The sequence below is a fragment of the Aulonocara sp. 'chitande type north' Nkhata Bay genome, linkage group LG20 (assembly GCF_057382095.1).
Source record: "Aulonocara sp. 'chitande type north' Nkhata Bay isolate Kocher_YH1m ecotype deep benthic linkage group LG20, A_spYH_male_GT1.1, whole genome shotgun sequence".
Taxonomy (NCBI): domain Eukaryota; kingdom Metazoa; phylum Chordata; class Actinopteri; order Cichliformes; family Cichlidae; genus Aulonocara; species Aulonocara sp. 'chitande type north' Nkhata Bay.
The window spans coordinates 26,846,727-26,865,680 of record NC_141363.1 but is presented as its reverse complement, the minus strand read 5'-3'; the positions used below and the strand labels follow the sequence as shown (position 1 = coordinate 26,865,680).

Sequence of the window (18,954 nt, the reverse complement as noted above, 5' to 3'; positions counted from 1 at the left end):
ATGCTAACTATCGCCTGACTACCGAGGACAGTGACGTCATCAGCGAGAGACCGGCGATCAGCATCGCGGATCACGATGTCCGAGCGGCACTGAGGAGAGTGAACACAAGGAAAGTGGCGGGGCCAGACGGCATCACCGGCCATCTGCTGCGCTGCTGTGCTGACCAGCTAGCAGGTGTGTTCACTTCCATCTTCAACGAGTCCCTGGCAAATTCTCTGGTCCCCACATGCTTCAAAAGATCCACCATCATCCCTGTGCCCAAGAACAGCAAATCCTCATCCCAGAACGATTACCGGCCAGTTGCACTGACCTCGGTAGCAATGAAGGTGTTCGAGAGGCTGCTGAAAAACATCATCTCCTCCTCCATCCCACACACCATAGAGCCGCTCCAGTGCGCCTACCGACCCAACAGATCCACAGAGGACACCATCGCCCACGTCCTGCACACCACCCTTAGCCACATGGACAAGAAACAGGGTAACTATGTGAGAATGCTGTTTGTTGATTACAGTTCAGCGTTTAACACAATAGTGCCCAGCAGACTGTTCACAAAGCTGATGGATCTGGGACTCAGCAGCCGTTTGTGTGCATGGGTGTTGGACTTCCTCACTGGCAGAACTCAGGTGGTGAGGGTGGGCAGGTGCTTCTCCAACAGCATCACCATCAACACAGGAGCACCACAGGGATGTGTCCTCTCGCCACTGCTCTACTCTACACTTCAGACTGTGTGGCCACCCACGGCTCCAACACCATTGTGAAGTTTGCTGACGACACAGTGGTGTTGGGCGCCATCTCCAACAACGATGAGACAGCCTACATGGATAAAGTGAAGAATCTGGCATCATGTTGCCAGGACAACCATCTCCAGCTGAACGTTGGCAAGACCAAGGAGCTGGTGGTGGACTTCAGAAGGAGTCAGTACAGTGACTACAAGCCCATTATCATCAATGGAGCTCCAGTGGAGAGGGTGCAGTCCTTCAAGTATCTCGGTATCCACATGTCCTCAGACCTGACATGGTCTGCCCACATTCAGGTCCAGACCAAAATGGCCAGGCACCGCCTGTACCACCTACGACAACTGAGGAAGTTCAGGGTCTCTCCAGAGATCCTCAGGATTTTCTATACAGGCGCTGTGGAGAGCATCCTCACACAGAATTATGGTTTGGGAACAGCTGTGTTAAGGACCAAAAAGCTCTTCAGAGAGTGATCCGTACAGGAGAACGCTGCTGCAGGTTTGCTCTCCCCCGGCTTCAGGACATCTACACCAGGAGATGCCAGACTAGATCAGCGCAGATACTGAAGGACCCGTCCCATCCTGGCAACAAACTGTTCCAACTTCTGCAATCCGGTAGAAGGTTCCGCATCATCCGGGCAAGGACAAAGAGACTCAAGAGGAGCTTCTATCCCGCCCCACCCCACCCCTTTTTGCACAAGTCGAGGAGCATGTCAGGTTACATTTCACTGTGTGTTATACCTGTATAACTATGCATGTGACGAATAAAGAACCTTGAATCTTGAACCTTGAAGCCAGAACACTGAGGATGGGTCACAAATGGGTCCAAATCATAACACCGATGCAGCAAAAAGAATGGCTAAAAAAGAAGCATATTAGGGTAATGAAGTGGCCTAGTCTGCTGCAAAAACAGACAAAACCCATCATTTCCATGGTGAAGAGAAACCAAGTGAACAACACTCTCCAAGAGGTGGGCACATCGATATCCAAGTCTACCCTAAAGAGAAGACTGCATGACAGTAAATACAGATGCCACTGTCATTTTCGTTCATAGCCTTGTTACCTCTCAGATCTACTGTAATTTACTCTTATTTGGCCTTACACAATAATCCTTTAATAAGCTTCAACGTGTCCAGAACTCAGCCACCCGTATTGTCACTAGGACTCCCTCTACCCACCACATCACCCCTATTCTGAAGCAGCTTCACTGGCTCCTGGTCAAATCTCACATTATATACATTTAAGGCTATTCATTCTCTCTCCCCACCATACCTTTCTGACTTGGTTCAGATCGCCATCCCATCCCAGTGCCTCAGATCATCCTCTTCCCTTTCTCTTTCTGTTCCTTCCTCTCCTCTTGTTTCTATGGTGTGGCAGGGCTTTTAGTCGCTCTGCCTCTTGACTTTGGAATTCCCTACCCACTTACCTCAGAAACATCACTTCATTCCCTCTTTCGAAGTCCAACCTGAAAACCCACCTTTTTAAAACTGCCTACTCCATATAAATTATCCATGATCTTAGACTTTCTATTTGCTACTCTAATTATTGTGTATATTTCATGTTTTTATCACTTTTTTATTTTGCTGTACAGTGTCCTTGAGTGTTTTGAAAGGCACTTTTAAAAAAAATGTATTATTATTATTATTATTATCGTTAATATTACAGAGGGTTCACTGCAAATGCAAGCCACTATAAGCTTCAAGGATAGAAAGGATAGATTGGACTAGATTGACACTAAGACACTCCCAAACCAAGACATTCTCCTTTGGGATTTTTGGTAAGGGGGAGAATTCATAGCTCCATCAAGTACGGTAAGTCGTTCAGGTCCTGAAGCAGCAAAGCAGCCCCGGACCAGAGACACACTACCACCAGAAGGTTTGACTGTTTGTATGATGTTCTGTGTTGTTTTTACAGCAGACATAACGAGACTTCAGGATGAAACAAACAAACAAACAAAAAAAAAACAGCAGCAGTTTTTACCTTGAAACTCTCCCGTGATTCCATTTTCACCCAGTCTCTTTCTTATGGTTGAATTACAAACTCTGATCTTAACTGAGGCAAGTAAGGCCTGCAGTTCTTGAGATGTTGTTCTAAGTTCTTTTGTGATCTCCTGCATGACTATTGTCAGTGTGCACTTGGTTGGTCGTCCCAAAGTCATAGAAATGGATTTGCAACCCTTGTCACACCAAATTTGTTGACATCTGTCAGTTGCATAGTTATCTGTCAAAATCATCTGAGGAAGTCATCTGACAAAGTAATCTGTCAACAATGCCATCAACTTTATTTCTGATCTTGAGGTTTTTAGACTGTGGCATAACGTGATGCTTTTTTAAAAATCTGTTAGCCTGATTGTTCAGACAGGTTAAATTTAAGCGATTTCTCACTTCAACATGGAAGTAATCAGGGTGTTGTAAATTAAATCAACTCAGATGATCCTATTTCATTATCACTGTGTGCAGTGATACAGCTTGTTTTAAGTTCGTCCTTCCTGATGCTTGCAGAGTTCAGTAAACTCTGTGACTAGATTTTACAATGTTCCTGTCTGATATTTGTCATCAGTTCTTAAGCACTACATCACTGTGAAAACTGTACCTCCAAAAACAAAAGTTTTTGTCTGTGCAAACTGATATAAATCAAAAGATGCAAAAAACCCAACCTATCTCATAGATATTAGATGACTTTAGTTTCATTTGGAATCACAAGTTTTTAGTATGTTAAACAGAAAGCAATTAAAATAATTGTTTTTCTTCTAATGGTCTTCTATTATGCACTTGTCATAGTATTTGAAAAAAGCGGAAGCTTTTTTTCTTAACAGTTTTTAAGATTTTTAAGTTTTGAAAGACTTTGATAAACTTATGCATACATTTATCACCACTAGACTGGACTACTGCAACTCTCTACCTCTGCCTCCAGCACTCTTCTCTCCATCGTTTGCCGTTATTTAAAAATGCTGCTGCACGCCTTTTAACTGGTACTAGAATGTATGATCACATCAATCCAATTTTAGCTAACTTGCACCGGCTCCATGTCAAATATCACATTGATTTTAAAATTCTCTTGCTTACTTTTAAAATTTTAAACAACTTGGCACCTAGCTATCTATCTGAACTCCTACAACCCCCAAAAAAGAACTAAGATCTTCTAGTCAGATGCTCTTAGTTCAACCAAGGTCTCGGCTGAAGTCCAGAGGTGATCGTGCCTTTGCAACTGCAGCACCTAGACTCTGGAGTAAACTTCCTGTTGATATTCATACTTCTGAGTCTATTCAGTCTTTTAAATCACTTCTTAAAATTCACTTTTTTACTTTGGCTTTTAAATCAAAGTAGTTTCACTATCATTCGGCTTGCTTTTTATGTTTGTCATCTGTGTTGTTTGTTGTTCTGTTTTGTTTGTTGATGTTTTGTATTTAATTTTTTATTCTCTTTTTTGCTGATTGTGAAACATTTTGGTCAACACTGTTGTTTTTAAAATGTGCTATAGAAATACATTTTGATTTGATTTAATTTGATTTGATTTAAAGAATCACCGACATTGCAAAAATCAGTGGCTATGTATTGTTATTATTATTATTATTATCATTATTATTATTATTATTATTATTAATAATAATAATAATAATAATAATAATAATAATAATAATAATAATAATAATAATAATAAACATTGACTTACCCTTAGCATCTGGATTTGAAGGAAAGAAAAAATGTTATTTAGACAAGATTTTTAGTCCTTTTTAAAAATCAGATCAAACTTGTTGAACTCAAAATTACTTTTTTACTTTTTTTCTAGTCATGTTTACTCCATTCGAGATGGAAGCAAATGAAAAAACATACATATCAGAAACTTTTAAGGTTTACGAAAAGGTGATGGCGTTGGTTAAAATATATTTCTTATATTTCTGTACAGTAAACAAGAAAATATGTTTGTTTGCATACCAGGCATCTTCACATGATTTTTAGTCTCTCTTTACTCTGAAATGAAATGTTAACCCATGATTAAATTATTAGACTAGTAAATTAGTAAATTATAGATTATATAATATTAAATATTGAATCCAGAGAAAATGATTTCTGTATGAATGTTCAACAAGTATTTAAAATTAATTTTAAAAGTCACAAAAAGCTGATTCACAGTCCTCTGCAAGTCAGCTTTAGAAGTAACAAAATATCAAAAATCAGACAAACTATAACTTGCACTAAAACATGCCACACCATTTATATTATAACACACTCACACACATAGAGTTTTTTTAACTCAATAGTTACATCATCCCATGATTACTTCCTTAGAGAAGTTGCTCAGATTATAGGAAATGGTCTTGTGCTGGATGCACCGAGGCGGAGGGGAACAAATACCAGACCAAAAATAGAAGAGCCCTCCCACCCAGTTACTGTGTGTGTGTGTGTGTGTGTGTGTGTGTGTGTGTGTGTGTGTGTGTGTGTGTGTGTGTGTGTGTGTGTGTGTGTGTGTGTGTGTGTCTGAGAGTTTGACAGTAATATAGTGCACGTAAGAAAGAAAATGAGAAGAGACTAATACAATTAATAAAATATGGTAAAGGGCTCATACAGTGTTGTGTACAAGCCCTGACCATCTTTATGCTTTACTTAGCTGACAAACTAGTATTGAAATAAGTTGAAAGATAAAAATTTAAAAATTCAGCTATTAGTAGGTAGAAGACTGACCATTCTAAATTAAATACCGCACGTGTTTATTATTCATCATTCTATTATTCTTCATTTCTCTAATAAGTCTTTATTATTCTTATTTTACCATTTCACACATCAAGGTCAGTGAAACTGCTATATAACTTACCATATGGTTAGGGTTAGGGTCTTAGAGGGTTAGATGCCTTGATATCTCGCTCTGTGACTTTGCACTTGTGCTGGATGCACAAGGGCGACCGTGCTGTACAAACTCTAGCACCAAAGCTGTGGAACAGTTTACCTCCCCCTCTACATACCATTAACTCTGTGGCTTCTTTTAAAAGCTGGTTTTTATATTCCCCGTAAAGCACTTTTTAATAGAATCCTGTTGTTAAAAGTGCTATATAAATCAGTTTTACTTACATACTTAGCCTGATTCTCTGACCTCACCTGCAGCTCAAGTGTTATGTAACCCTCCATGGCGTCAAGGCTCTAACATCAGCATGTGTAGTAGGCTATCCACAGAAACCTTAGAATCTCAGCTAAATTCTCATACAAACCTTTTGTACAACCACCACATGTAAACGGCTAAAGAAAGGCTAGTTAGCTTCTAGAGCTATCACCAATTCCAAACACCAAGTTTCACCATGCTCCAACTAAAATTCAGTGAACGAGCCACAAAAGAAGACCACAAAAACGTGTAGTGGCACAAATGAAACTGAGTTTTTAATTGCAGAGAAATGCTCCACTGCTTTTGGGCATTTCATTTTCAAGCAGGAAGCTCAGAAAACCCCTAGGGGCTTAACAGTGACCAAATATATGGGTCCATCTCTCTGTTAGCACTGCGTCAGACTGACCAGGGTGTTCCCTGCCTCTCGCCCTGTGCAAGTTGGCTCCTCTTTTCCAGATATTTGCTCAGTAGGTACAAATGAACAACTTAATAATAAATCTTAGGATGTCCCATTTTTCTTCATGACATGTTTACTTTTGTGCTATATCAGTATTTGTTTTTGTTTGTGTGTCTGTGCCTGCTTGCACATCTTATAAGGCTGAAAACTAAAGCAGACAGAGCTTTCACCACAGCAGCCTCCAGACTCTTTTTTGACTTGCGTTTGGTAAACTTTTATTTTCTTCTTTTTAATGATCTGGTATTTTTGTTGTGAAGTACTTTGTGACTCAAAAGGCGGTATATAAAAACTTACTTACTTGTTTATTTGGTGTCAAAACCAAAAGGATGAGAGAAAAAACAAAGACTACTGTATGATACACAGTCAGTCTTAAACCTTGTGAAGTAGTATTGACCTCCAGCTCCAGTCCATCATTTACATAACCAGGAGGCACTCTGAAGGGCACCTCTTAGCCAAACAATGGACTGCTACCCAACTTCTGGAAAAGGTGCAGCAGACTGTTTTTCTAAACCAGCTTCTGTCTCCAAAAGTCTTCATATGTACTCTGCAGATGTGTATATTACGTACATGCAGTACCTACATGCATGTATTGATATAGATATGGGTAGATGAACATTGGTGTGTATATACTGAAACCAGGCTGGAGGGTTCCTGTTTTCTTATTGTTAAAGGGATGTAGTGGAGTGTGGTCTGTGACTCGGCTGCAGGGAGGGGTAGTGCATTGGGTTTAGGGGGCAGTGCCAGGGGAGGCTGGCCAACGCAGCTGGCAATGACCATCTAATCATGCCTTTCCTATTTCAGTGGCACGTGGAGACCTGGAAGGGAGAGGAGAGAAGCGGGAAGTGGACAGCAGCAGAGAGCAAAACACAAACAGAAACTCTCTATGAGCTAGTTGATGACATCATCCTGAGCCATCCTGTAAATCAAAGACTGTAGAGCACTGAAACGGTTGTCCTGGTCAGGAATAGCACCGAATCATGTTACAATCCCTGTGGGATGGAGTTTTTCCAATCCCACATTAGCAAAGAGCTTGCTCATGGGGGTCATTTGATTGTTGGCGTTTTCTCTGTATTACATTGTGTAGTCTTTACATTATAATAAAAAGTGCCTTAAAGAAAGCAAAGCAAATCAGTTCTGTCAGTTTGACAGCTTTATACTCCATAAAATGTTACCATTGTTTCATTTAAGTCTGTAAGTCATGACAGAATATTGAAATTGTCAAAAAATTTTATACAAGTATTTTAAAATGTATTTATCACGGTTCAGCATAACAGAATAAAAAAAAAACAGTCAGTTAAGGCCACGTGTTTTTTGAGCAATGATAATTACTAATTTGGTAATTTTGGATAGGTATACCATTACAGCACATTTTAAGCAAACAGCTGAGATGAGATTAAAGTGCAGAGTTTCTGAAAATGAAACTGTCAGTTGGGTTAAGGATAAAAAACTTTCCAAACAGAATCTATCAACAGGAAATACACTGTGAATTTACCACATTTTACTTTCTATTTAAACCAGTCAACTTTTCACTGCTGCTGTCGGTGTATAAGTTTGTGTGTGTTTTGGTGGATTGCCTCTAAAACTACCTAACTGTTCTTTACGGCTTTTGTCTTGTCTTTCACTTTTTCTTTCTGTTTACTTCAAGAATATCCAGTGCTTTATGGTACGTTAATCATGTTTATACAAATCATATCGTGTGATAGAGTATACTAATACATCTTGTCGCATAGCTTTACTCTGTGACAAGATGTTTCTAATTTAAAAGATGTTGCAGAAATGCAAGAAAGCAGTCCTAGATATTTGAGATATTTGTTAAATATGGAGATTAAAGTACATAACATGGTCAAAAGGGATTCTAAGATTCTTCACAACCAAGGCAATAACATCCAGAGTCTGGTTAGACACCACGGCTTACCAGAATTATAACCATTAAAATTTCACTATTTATTTTAGTGCTATGAAGCTTTAATAAGGACAAAGCTATTTTTTAACTTTATTATTAAAAATGTATTGATCAGAAAAAAACAAACAAACTGCACCTTCCATCTACTAAACCAATTCAAACGATTTAAATAAAAAGACGACTGCCTAACGTGAAGTAAAAAAAACACCTTCAGCTGCACAATGTTGTTAATTCTCACCTACTGTACAGATGTCTCAAAAAACATTTCTAATTTCCTTTTCTTGTTTTCTGTTTGATCGGCTTGTCACTCAAAATTTTAATGAAAGCCTTCTAACTACCCCTAGCTCAAATTAATGACACCCCCTTTTCCTGTCAGTTGTCCTTTTACCTTTTTCACATCTTGTAGCTATTTTTGGCTGCTAGGACACTCACAGGCAGAGGGTGGACTTTTGATCTAGTATTTAGTCGTCTTCCCCACAGTGGACACACCATAAGAGCATTTCTTATAACCCAAGCAACTTCAAGTAATTGAAGTAAGTAATCATGAGATTTTTTACATATGCGATTTTTTTCCTTCTAAAGTGTATACATTAATTGTCAGTGTGCGCATTTTGAGTGTCTTTTGTATTTTTGATTTCTTTTTGCTGTTTGGGGAAAATGTTTTAGTTCTAGTGTTTACAGTTAGAACCTAACCAAGACTAAACTCCATACCAAGTGTAAGTGTAGTTAGTCTTATGCTCTGTTTTCTTGTTGATGTGTCTTTCCCTGTTTCCTGTATGAGCCTGTATGTCTCTTAAGTTATGCCCGTGTCTCCCTCTGTCTAAAAACTATGTAAACTCTTTCGGTTTACATATTCCCCTCATTATATTACTCTGTGTCTCCCCAGCATGTCTCCTCCCATCGTTGTGTGAAATAGTCTGCGTCTTATTGTTTCCTGTTTTACTTTGACAGTGTCGTGTCCTGTGTTCAGTGTGTATAGTTTTGCTTCCTCTGTGTTGTCAGTCCAACTTGCTCCAGTTTTGTTCCCTGTGTGTTTCCACTCTCCCTAATTACCCTTGTGCACTTATATTGTGTCTTTTTTCCTCTTTCCTTTGTCAGATTGTCTCTATTTCCTCTGTGTCCTTTGTGTTATGGTCCAGTTCGCTCATTCGATTTTCCCTGTGTTTTACTTTTGCTTTTGTTTTTCAAGTTTAGTCAGTTAGGCTGGTCTCGGTTTCATGTTTTGCCTTTTATGTTAACATTGCAGCTTCAATAAACGGCTCGCTTTCTGTTCAGCTTTATTAATTTAAAATGTCTGTAGAACATTAATCAATAATTAATAAATTGTTTAACAACTTGTGTCAGAGTGGAAATATATATGGGCCTGACTGTATTTACATATATATTGGTTGGGATTATTTGAAGTTAAATAAGGCCAAGCGTGAATCTGACAAACATTTTTGCAATTTTGAAAAAATAATACTTAAGCTAATGAAATTTCTCTTGTTTTTTCAGATATGGAGGCTGAGGGTAAGTGATGTAATGTGGCAGTCCTACAGTCATTTTCAGAATGTCTTTTAAAACTAAAATAGTGGTAAGGTGTGCGGTGAGATGAGAGATGAGAGAAAATGGGAGTAGAGAGATACGAGAAGAAAACACAAAGTAAGGAAGCTGTTTGAGAGGAGTAGATTAATAAGCTGGAGCCTGTAGCGTAAGAGGCAGGCTACATCCTGGACAGGTCACCTGTGGGCTAACACTTAGAGACAGACAACCATTTGTACTCACATTCACACCTACGGACTCACACCTAATCTAGAATGACCATTTAACCTAACCTCACTAAATGTCATGGTCCTGGGTCATTTGACCCAATGTTTTGTTTTAATTATTATTATCTTATGCTTTAGGTTATTCTGGTTATGTCTTTTGTTATGATTTCTCGTTCCTAGGTTTTGGTTCCCATGCTCCCTCTGTTCCAGTTCAGTCAGGTCTTTGTGTAAAGCCCGTGTCTCTTAGTCTGTGTCTTTGCATGTGTTTTTTGAGTTTCCTGTTTTATTGTGAAGGTCTTTGTCTTATGTCAGTGTGTTCAGTTTTGCCTGTCTCGTCTTGCTTATTAGGTTCAGCTGTGTCTCCCTCCTGTGTGTGGTTTCCTCATTTCCCTTTGTGTATATTAGTGTGTGTTCTCCAGTCAGTAGTGGTTTTTGAGATGGGCGACTGGTAGTGGTGTGCGGATCGATACTGAAGTATCGATTCTTCTGATACCAGTAATTTATGTTCTAGAATTGATTCTCATATTAAAATATCGATATTTTAGTACTTTGGGGTAAATTTGTAGTTTATCATTAACAGGAACACAGTGGAAAGAAACTCATTCGGATCATCTGGATTGTAAGGAACTACTTCCCCTTACGCCTTTCATAGTCATGTGCGAAATACGGCTGAATAAATGTGTCGCAGCCCCTGGCATGCGCACTCACAACAATGGCTGAGCATAAACGGAGTGGCACCTAATAACCAGCTCGAAAAACAAAACTACACAAAAACAAACCAACAAACTAGGGCTGTCAACGTTTTACGCTGTCATCACAATTAACGCGATTAAAAATTTTAACGCAATTAATCCATCTGTGGCGCAGAATTACTCAAAATCCCTGAAATGTTTCTGTCAAAGCATTTCAGGCTGTTTGTCCAAAGTTTGTCCATTCTGCGCTCCAGATGGGTTGATTGCATTACAAATTTTATTCGCGATAATCATGATGACAGCGTTAACGCATTAACATTGACAGGCCTACAACAAACACAAAAACTGAAGACATTATGATATAGACTTATAATTTGCACCGATGTGTTTTCTAAATTCTATCACACACATATACGCGAAAATGTTCGCCCAGGGCACCAAACAGGCTGTTGGTCCATCTGTGTTACCTACGTTTCTCTGCTCACCGTGTCCCGTGTTTCTCCCTGTGTGCTTATACAGTGGGATGCAAAAGTTTGGGCATCCTTGTTAATAGTCATTATTTTCCTGAATAAATCGTTGGTTGTTACAATAAAAAATAAAATGTCAGTTAAATATATCATATACGAGACACACACAGTGATATTTGAGAAGTGAAATGAAGTTTATTGGATGTACAGAAAGTGTGCAATAATTGTTAAACAAAATCAGGCAGGTGCATAAATTTGGGCACAACAAAAAAAGAAAGAAAATCAATATTTAGCAGATCCACCTTTTGCAGAAATTACAGCCTCTAAACGTTTCCTGTAGGTTCCAATGAGAGTCTAGATTGTGGTTGAAGGTATTTTGGGTTTGATGGCTTCCGAGCATGGACAGCTCTCTTTAACTCACACCACAGATTTTCAACAATATTAAGGTCTGGGACTGAGATGGCCGTTCCAGAACGTTGTACTTGTTCCTTTGCATGAAAGCCTTAGTGGATTTTGAGCAGTGTTTCAGGTCGTTGTCTTGTTGAAAGATCCAGCCCCGGCGCAGCTTCAGCTTTGTCACTGATTCCTGGACATTGGTCTCCAGAATCTGCTGATACTGAGTAGAATCCATGTGTCCCTCAACTTTGACAAGATTCCCAGTCCCTGCACTGGCCACACAGCCCCACAGCATGATGGAACCACCACCATGTAGGTAGCAGGTGTTTTTCTTGGAATGCTGTGTTCTTTTTCCTCCATGCATAACACCCCTTGTTATGCCCAAATAACTCAATTTTAGTTTCATCAGTCCACAGCACCTTATTCCAGAATGAAGCTGGTTTTTCCAAATGTGCTTTAGCAAACCTCAAGTGGCCCTGTTTGTGCTGTGGGCGGAGAAAAGGCTTCCTCTGCATCACTCTCGCATACAGCATCTCCTTGTGTAAAGTGCGCCAAATGGTTGAACGATGCACAGTGACTCCATATGCTGCAAGATGATGTTGTATGTCTTTGGTGCTGGTCTGTGGGTCGACTCTGACTGTTCTCTCCATTCGTCGCTTCTGTCTATCCGAGATTTTTCTTGGCCTGACACTTCGAGCCTTAACTTGAACTGAGCCTGTGGTCTTCCATGTTCTCAATATGTTCCTAACTGTGGAGACAGACAGCTTAAATCTCCGAGGCAGCTTTCTGTATCATCATGATGGTGAACAATCTTTGTCTTCAGGTCATTTGACAGTTGTTTTCAGACCCTCATGTTGCTACTCTTCAGGGAAAATAAAAAGAGGAGGGAAGCTTACAATTGACTCCCTTAAATACTCTTTCTCATTATTGGATTCACCTGTGTATGTAGGTCAGGGGTCACTGAGCTTACCAAGCCAATTTCCGTTCCAATAATTAGTTTCAAAGCTTTTGGAATCAATAAAATGACAACAGTGCCCAAATTTATGCACCTGCCTGATTTTGTTTAAACAATTATTGCACACTTTCTGTACATCCAATAAACTTCATTTCACTTCTCAAATATCACTGTATGTGTCTCCTATATGATATATTTAACTGACATTTTTTATTGTAACAACCAACGATTTATAAAGGAAAATAATGACTATTAACAAGGTTACCCAAACTTTTGCATCCCACTGTATAAGCACACAGGGAGAAACACGGGACACGGTGAGCAGAGAAACGTAGGTAACACAGATGGACCAACAGCCTGTTTGGTGCCCTGGGCGAACATTTTCGCGTATATGTGTGTGATAGAATTTAGAAAACACATCGGTGCAAATTATAAGTCTATATCATAATGTCTTCAGTTTTTGTGTTTGTTGTAGGCCTGTCAATGTTAATGCGTTAACGCTGTCATCATGATTATCGCGAATAAAATTTGTAATGCAATCAACCCATCTGGAGCGCAGAATGGACAAACTTTGGACAAACAGCCTGAAATGCTTTGACAGAAACATTTCAGGGATTTTGAGTAATTCTGCGCCACAGATGGATTAATTGCGTTAAAATTTTTAATCGCGTTAATTGTGATGACAGCGTAAAACGTTGACAGCCCTAGTTTGTTGGTTTGTTTTTGTGTAGTTTTGTTTTTCGAGCTGGTTATTAGGTGCCACTCCGTTTATGCTCAGCCATTGTTGTGAGTGCGCATGCCAGGGGCTGCGACACATTTATTCAGCCGTATTTCGCACATGACTATGAAAGGCGTAAGGGGAAGTAGTTCCTTACAATCCAGATGATCCGAATGAGTTTCTTTCCACTGTGTTCCTGTTAATGATAAACTACAAATTTACCCCAAAGTACTAAAATATCGATATTTTAATATGAGAATCAATTCTAGAACATAAATTACTGGTATCAGAAGAATCGATACTTCAGTATCGATCCGCACACCACTACCAGTCGCCCATCTCAAAAACCACTACTGACTGGAGAACACACACTAATATACACAAAGGGAAATGAGGAAACCGCACACAGGAGGGAGACACAGCTGAACCTAATAAGCAAGACGAGACAGGCAAAACTGAACACACTGACATAAGACAAAGACCTTCACAATAAAACAGGAAACTCAAAAAACACATGCAAAGACACAGACTAAGAGACACGGGCTTTACACAAAGACCTGACTGAACTGGAACAGAGGGAGCATGGGAACCAAAACCTAGGAACGAGAAATCATAACAAAAGACATAACCAGAATAACCTAAAGCATAAGATAATAATAATTAAAACAAAACATTGGGTCAAATGACCCAGGACCATGACATTTAGTGAGGTTAGGTTAAATGGTCATTCTAGATTAGGTGTGAGTCCGTAGGTGTGAATGTGAGTACAAATGGTTGTCTGTCTCTAAGTGTTAGCCCACAGGTGACCTGTCCAGGATGTAGCCTGCCTCTTACGCTACAGGCTCCAGCTTATTAATACTTATTATTAAGTACTTCAAATAGTGTAGTGGTTAATACATTAAAAACTGTAAGGCTGCACATTTAATTCCAGCTGGAGATATTAGCTTTTAATAGTAATAAAATTCTGGAGCTTACCACCAGCACATTGTTATTATCCATCATTAAGATGGTATATTTCCTTCTGTGTAGCCCATGCAGATATCTGAGGACCTTATGTTGGGTTATTTGGCAGACTGGAGGTGATCGACACTTTTCTCTTTTCTCTTTATATCTCTGTATTTGCAGCGCATGCAGTTCTGCAAGGAGGTGCAGAAATTACTGTTAATATGGCCGGGATAGTGGAGATGATCGACACCTTTGATCGGCCCGGTAAAGCTTTTGCTGCTGGTACCTACGCAGGAGCAGATGCATTTGCAGATGGATTTGAGGACAAACCTGGAAAGCGTGTTCCAAAGGCAGGAGTGTATGCTGCTGCAGGAGTGGGCTACGCTCGTGCTGAATGGAGCGTTTTTGACGCGGAAGCCAAAGGTCCAAATGCCAGTGCAGGAGCCGGAGCTTCTCTATCTTCTCTCAGTGCACGAGCTTTTGCCAGAGCAGAAGTAGCCAGTGCTTCAGCCTCTGCTGGTCCATTGAAAGCTAAAGTTGGCCTGGCAGTAGATACAGGAGTTGGAATTGGTGCCAGTGGTCTAGAAGCACAATTTCTAGGAACTGGTTTCACTATTGGCCCTAGAGTGAAGATTTCCCTGTTAGGCAACAGTTTTGAACTTAACCTTGTATAGATGTCGGCTTTATACCAAGAAACCATCATCTATTTATGGCTTCTTGGTGAAACTGATTACTAACTAATAAATAAATAAAATAACTAATTATTTATTAGTTCTTTTAGTTATTTTAAACAATCTGTTGGGTAATGAACTTACAATGAAATTCAGAATCCACTTTAAAACTCTGTTATTAACATATTAAGTTGTAGATTACAGGTCCCTGCTTATATATCACAGCTTCTGAGACCTTATCAATGAAGCTGGCATCTCCAGTTCTCTAACCAGGGTTTCCTAACTTTGCCTCGCACTGATTTTAAAAGCAGGGCTGATGGTGCTTTTGAGGTTGGTGCGCCCAAGCTGCTTACTGCTGAAAACACATTTTTATTCATTAGCTTTTCTTTAATGTTCACCTTACAGCCATAGTTGGCAACTATTTGCAGGTATGTGTGTTTGTTGGAATGAATGTCTGAATGCTACGGTTGATTATGTGTCTGTAAATTTGAACATGTTTACATAGCTTCAGTCTGTGGCTTTTGTTTTAATTCAATCTTTTGCTTCAATCTGTTTTGAAAAGTGCTATACAAGAGTATACAAATAAAGGTATTATTATTATTATTGTTACTACTACTATTATTGTTATTATTATTGTTGTTGTTGTTGTTATGGCAAAAAATTATAATCATGACTACTTTATGTAAAGCGCTTTGGGGTCCTTAGGGACTAGTAAAGCGCTATATAAATACAGGCCATTTACCATTTACCATATTATTGTTGTACCAGCATAATATCTACACGATGTACTCAAAGATAAAAATAAAAATAAAAATTTAAGCTTTAAAATAAACTATATGTACAACATAGTGGAACAAAGAACCATAACATTGAAATACTGAAAGCATCCAACATTTTAAATGTACTTAAGTAAGAGTAATCCTCCTCCTCATTGCAGCCCAAGCAGTCCAGTTAACACGTAAAGAGCTTGTGGGACCTGGACTACTGGGGTGTGCCAAAATGTGAATCGGTCCGGTAATGCTTTTGCTGCTGGTACCTTCGCGGGAGCTGACGCATTTGCAGATGGATTGGACAAAGCAGGAGCGTATGCTGCTGCAGGACTGGGCTGCGCACATGCTGAATGGAGCGTTTTTGATGCCGAAGTCAAAGGGCCTAATGCCAGTGTAGGAGCAGGAGCTTCTCTGTCACCTGTGAGTGCCAAACCCTTCGCCAGAGCAGAATTAGCCAGTGCTTCAGCCTCTGCTGGTCCAGTGAAAGCTAAACTCGGTCTGGCAGTAGACACAGGACTTGGGATCAGTCCCTCTGGAGTTGAGGTGCTGGGAACTGGCTTGTCTGTAGGTTCTGGTAAAATTAGTGTTTCTCTCTTTGGCTCTGGGTTTGAAGTCAGTTTCTGGTAGATTGTACAAAATACAGATTTTCTAAACTATATTCTGCCCTTCATTACAATATTGAAGCCACTTTTTTAGCATTTAATATCTGTCATGTGCATAAAATGTTCTAACATTTCAAATCATCTGTTAGAAATGTTTTTATGTAGTTTACGTTAATCTTTTTTAATGTTTTATTTTATTGAGTGTGCATGATCAGATTTATTGATATGAGATGAGTGAGGTTTTTTTACTGTTTTTTTATTTGTTTATTTTTATTGGTGTAATGATTGGTTCATTGTTGTAACAAACTACTCAGCTGCCTTTCTGCTATCCTGTCTGATTTCAGTTTACTTTATATGTAATGTGAGTCAGTATATGTCAGTGTAGAGAATAAATGACTATTCAAGCCCATCTTCCATTACTGTTGGTTCTTGTTGTGGTGGAAAACGATTCTGGAATTTACCATAGTTTTCTGATTATATAAGACAATTATAAGATTATAAGGCGCATTAAACGAAACAAAACAGTCAAGTAAGTCAAACTTTATTCAACTCAGTCACAATAACGTTCAACATTGTTTAGTTGTAACACATAAATTACAGAACAATACACTTTCAGTTCATTCCTCTTTCACAATTCCATCAAATTCTTCATCTTCAGTGTCTGAGTTTAACAGTTGGGCGTTTTTTGGCATCAAGTATGCCCAGATCCCTCTTATCACTATCTGAGTCAGTCTTGTTCTTGTTACTTAGCTGTTCAGTAATGATTCTAGCCTTTTGGAAAACAAGGACGACACTTGAGGCTGATACCTTAGCGCAGTCATCCATGATCCATTGGCAGATAGTGGTGTAACTCACCCGCTTCATAAGCATGTCTCTTAACAGGTGCCATTTTGGGGTCCTTATACACACATCATAATATTATGTTGAAGCACAGTACATATTACTCCGTGAGGCTCCTGACTACAGTAGCCATAATGCTCCAACAATCCATCAAGCAGTGTGGTTTCTTAGCTTACCAAAGTCATACTAAAACATTTTGACAGATTTTAAGGATTTTAAGTGCACCTTATCTCTGAAAAATACAGTAGCCTACTAAACAAAATAGCGGAAAACAGTAACCAGACATGAAATCCAATCAACATGTCATGTACTGTAAAGATATCTGAAGAAAGTAAAAAACAAAAAAATGGAAATACACTCGGCATTCACACCTACAGGCAATTTAGAGTTTTCAATTAACCCCTATCCCTACTAAATGCATGTCTTTTGGGAGGAAGCCAGAGGACTCACACAAACACAGGGAGAACATGCAAATTCCACACAGAAAGACCCGAGCCTGATGGTGGAATTGAACACAGAACCTCTTTGCTGTAAAGTAGCAGTGCTAACCACCACACCACAATGCGACAGCATTTGCAGCACATTAACTTTATATTTAAACCAGGTAATTTATTTTTGTTTTATTAATTTTGTATTAATACCACGTGGAAAGCATGTGATATACTGCAGCTTTATTTCTGACAATGAAAATGATCCCAAAACATTTTGCCAGCCCAGTAAATTCATACCCAGATAGAAAAAAAGCACAGTGGCCATGTATTGGCCTCTTCACAGCCTGGACCTCAAGCTTGCCGATAAGATAATTCAGACAATGTTGAAAAATCAAGGTGGATATACCAAATATTGACTTTCACTCTTGGCAGAAGTGTACTGATTCAGTTTTTGCCGTATATACTGTATTTTCATGCATGTTTACGCAAGTTTCAATAAATCACTTCACCTATGTCACATTTTCCTGGAAAATCCAAGTGAACCAAAATGTGTCACTACAAACCATGTGAGAATATTCAGTCTTCTTACTGGTAAGATAAGTCTGGGCCATGAGCAAAAAAGTAAATACAAGAAGAAGGTACTGTGTTCTGGACTATCAGAAAAGATAGAGAATTTACATTCTTTGAGTTGGCCCATACCAAGCACATCAGGTGCGAAAACACCCTTAAAATATTTAAATACATTAATATACAGTGATATAATTTATTATCTTATTCATCTAAATGTATTAGTAGCAATAGTCTTTGTTTTAGGCAAGGTGATCCACTTTGTTACCACTTTTGATTTGTTCTGTTTTTTTAGCTGAAGAAAACACAGTAATTGTAATTTCATACCCAGAGAAATTTACTTTCACTTTTCATGTATGAGTTTGTGTGTGTTTTGGGGGATTACCTCTAAAACCACCTAACGGTTCTTTATGGCTTTTGTTTGTTTTCGTTTTCACTTTTTCTTTCTGTTTACTTTGTGTTTTACTTGGCTTCAAGAATATCCAGTGCTTTATGGTACCTTAATCAAGTTTATAGAAATCACATAGCGTGGTGTAGTATACTAATACAGCTACAGTCACAGAGGTTTACTTCACATTGACTGAATTGTTGCATGAATAATGAATATCCCAGAATAAAAAAGCTTACTTTAAATGTTACTTTAAAATGCCTGTAGAACATTAATGAATCAATCGTTTTGTCTGGGTTCAATATTTAACTGGATATATAATTTCCTACACCAGTTTAACCAGCTTTTGACATTTTCTTTCAGAGTAAAATACCTGAAAATGGAAGGTAAGCAAACATAATCTAAAAGAGTAATTCTCAATCTGGCAGTCTAATTTTTTAAAGCTATATTGACTGATAGTTTAACTATATGTCTCTCATTTTTTATATACTGTATATAAAGCATTTTATGTTTTTGCTGAAATATAATTTAGGGACAGATTTGCTAAACCAGGCAATATAATGTGTGACCACAATAG

At 38.8% G+C, this 18,954-nt stretch overlaps 1 protein-coding gene across 1 annotated transcript; it reads left to right on the top strand.

The window, feature by feature from the left end:
* Positions 1-320: 320 nt before the first annotated feature.
* LOC147305781 (uncharacterized) lies at positions 321-14,782 on the top strand. Its single transcript, XM_086278933.1, has 3 exons — positions 321-477; positions 9,682-9,696; positions 14,289-14,782. Exons 1-3 carry the CDS (start codon positions 321-323, stop codon positions 14,780-14,782), a joined length of 666 nt encoding a protein of 221 aa, XP_086135059.1.
* The last annotated feature ends 4,172 nt before the right edge of the window (positions 14,783-18,954 follow it).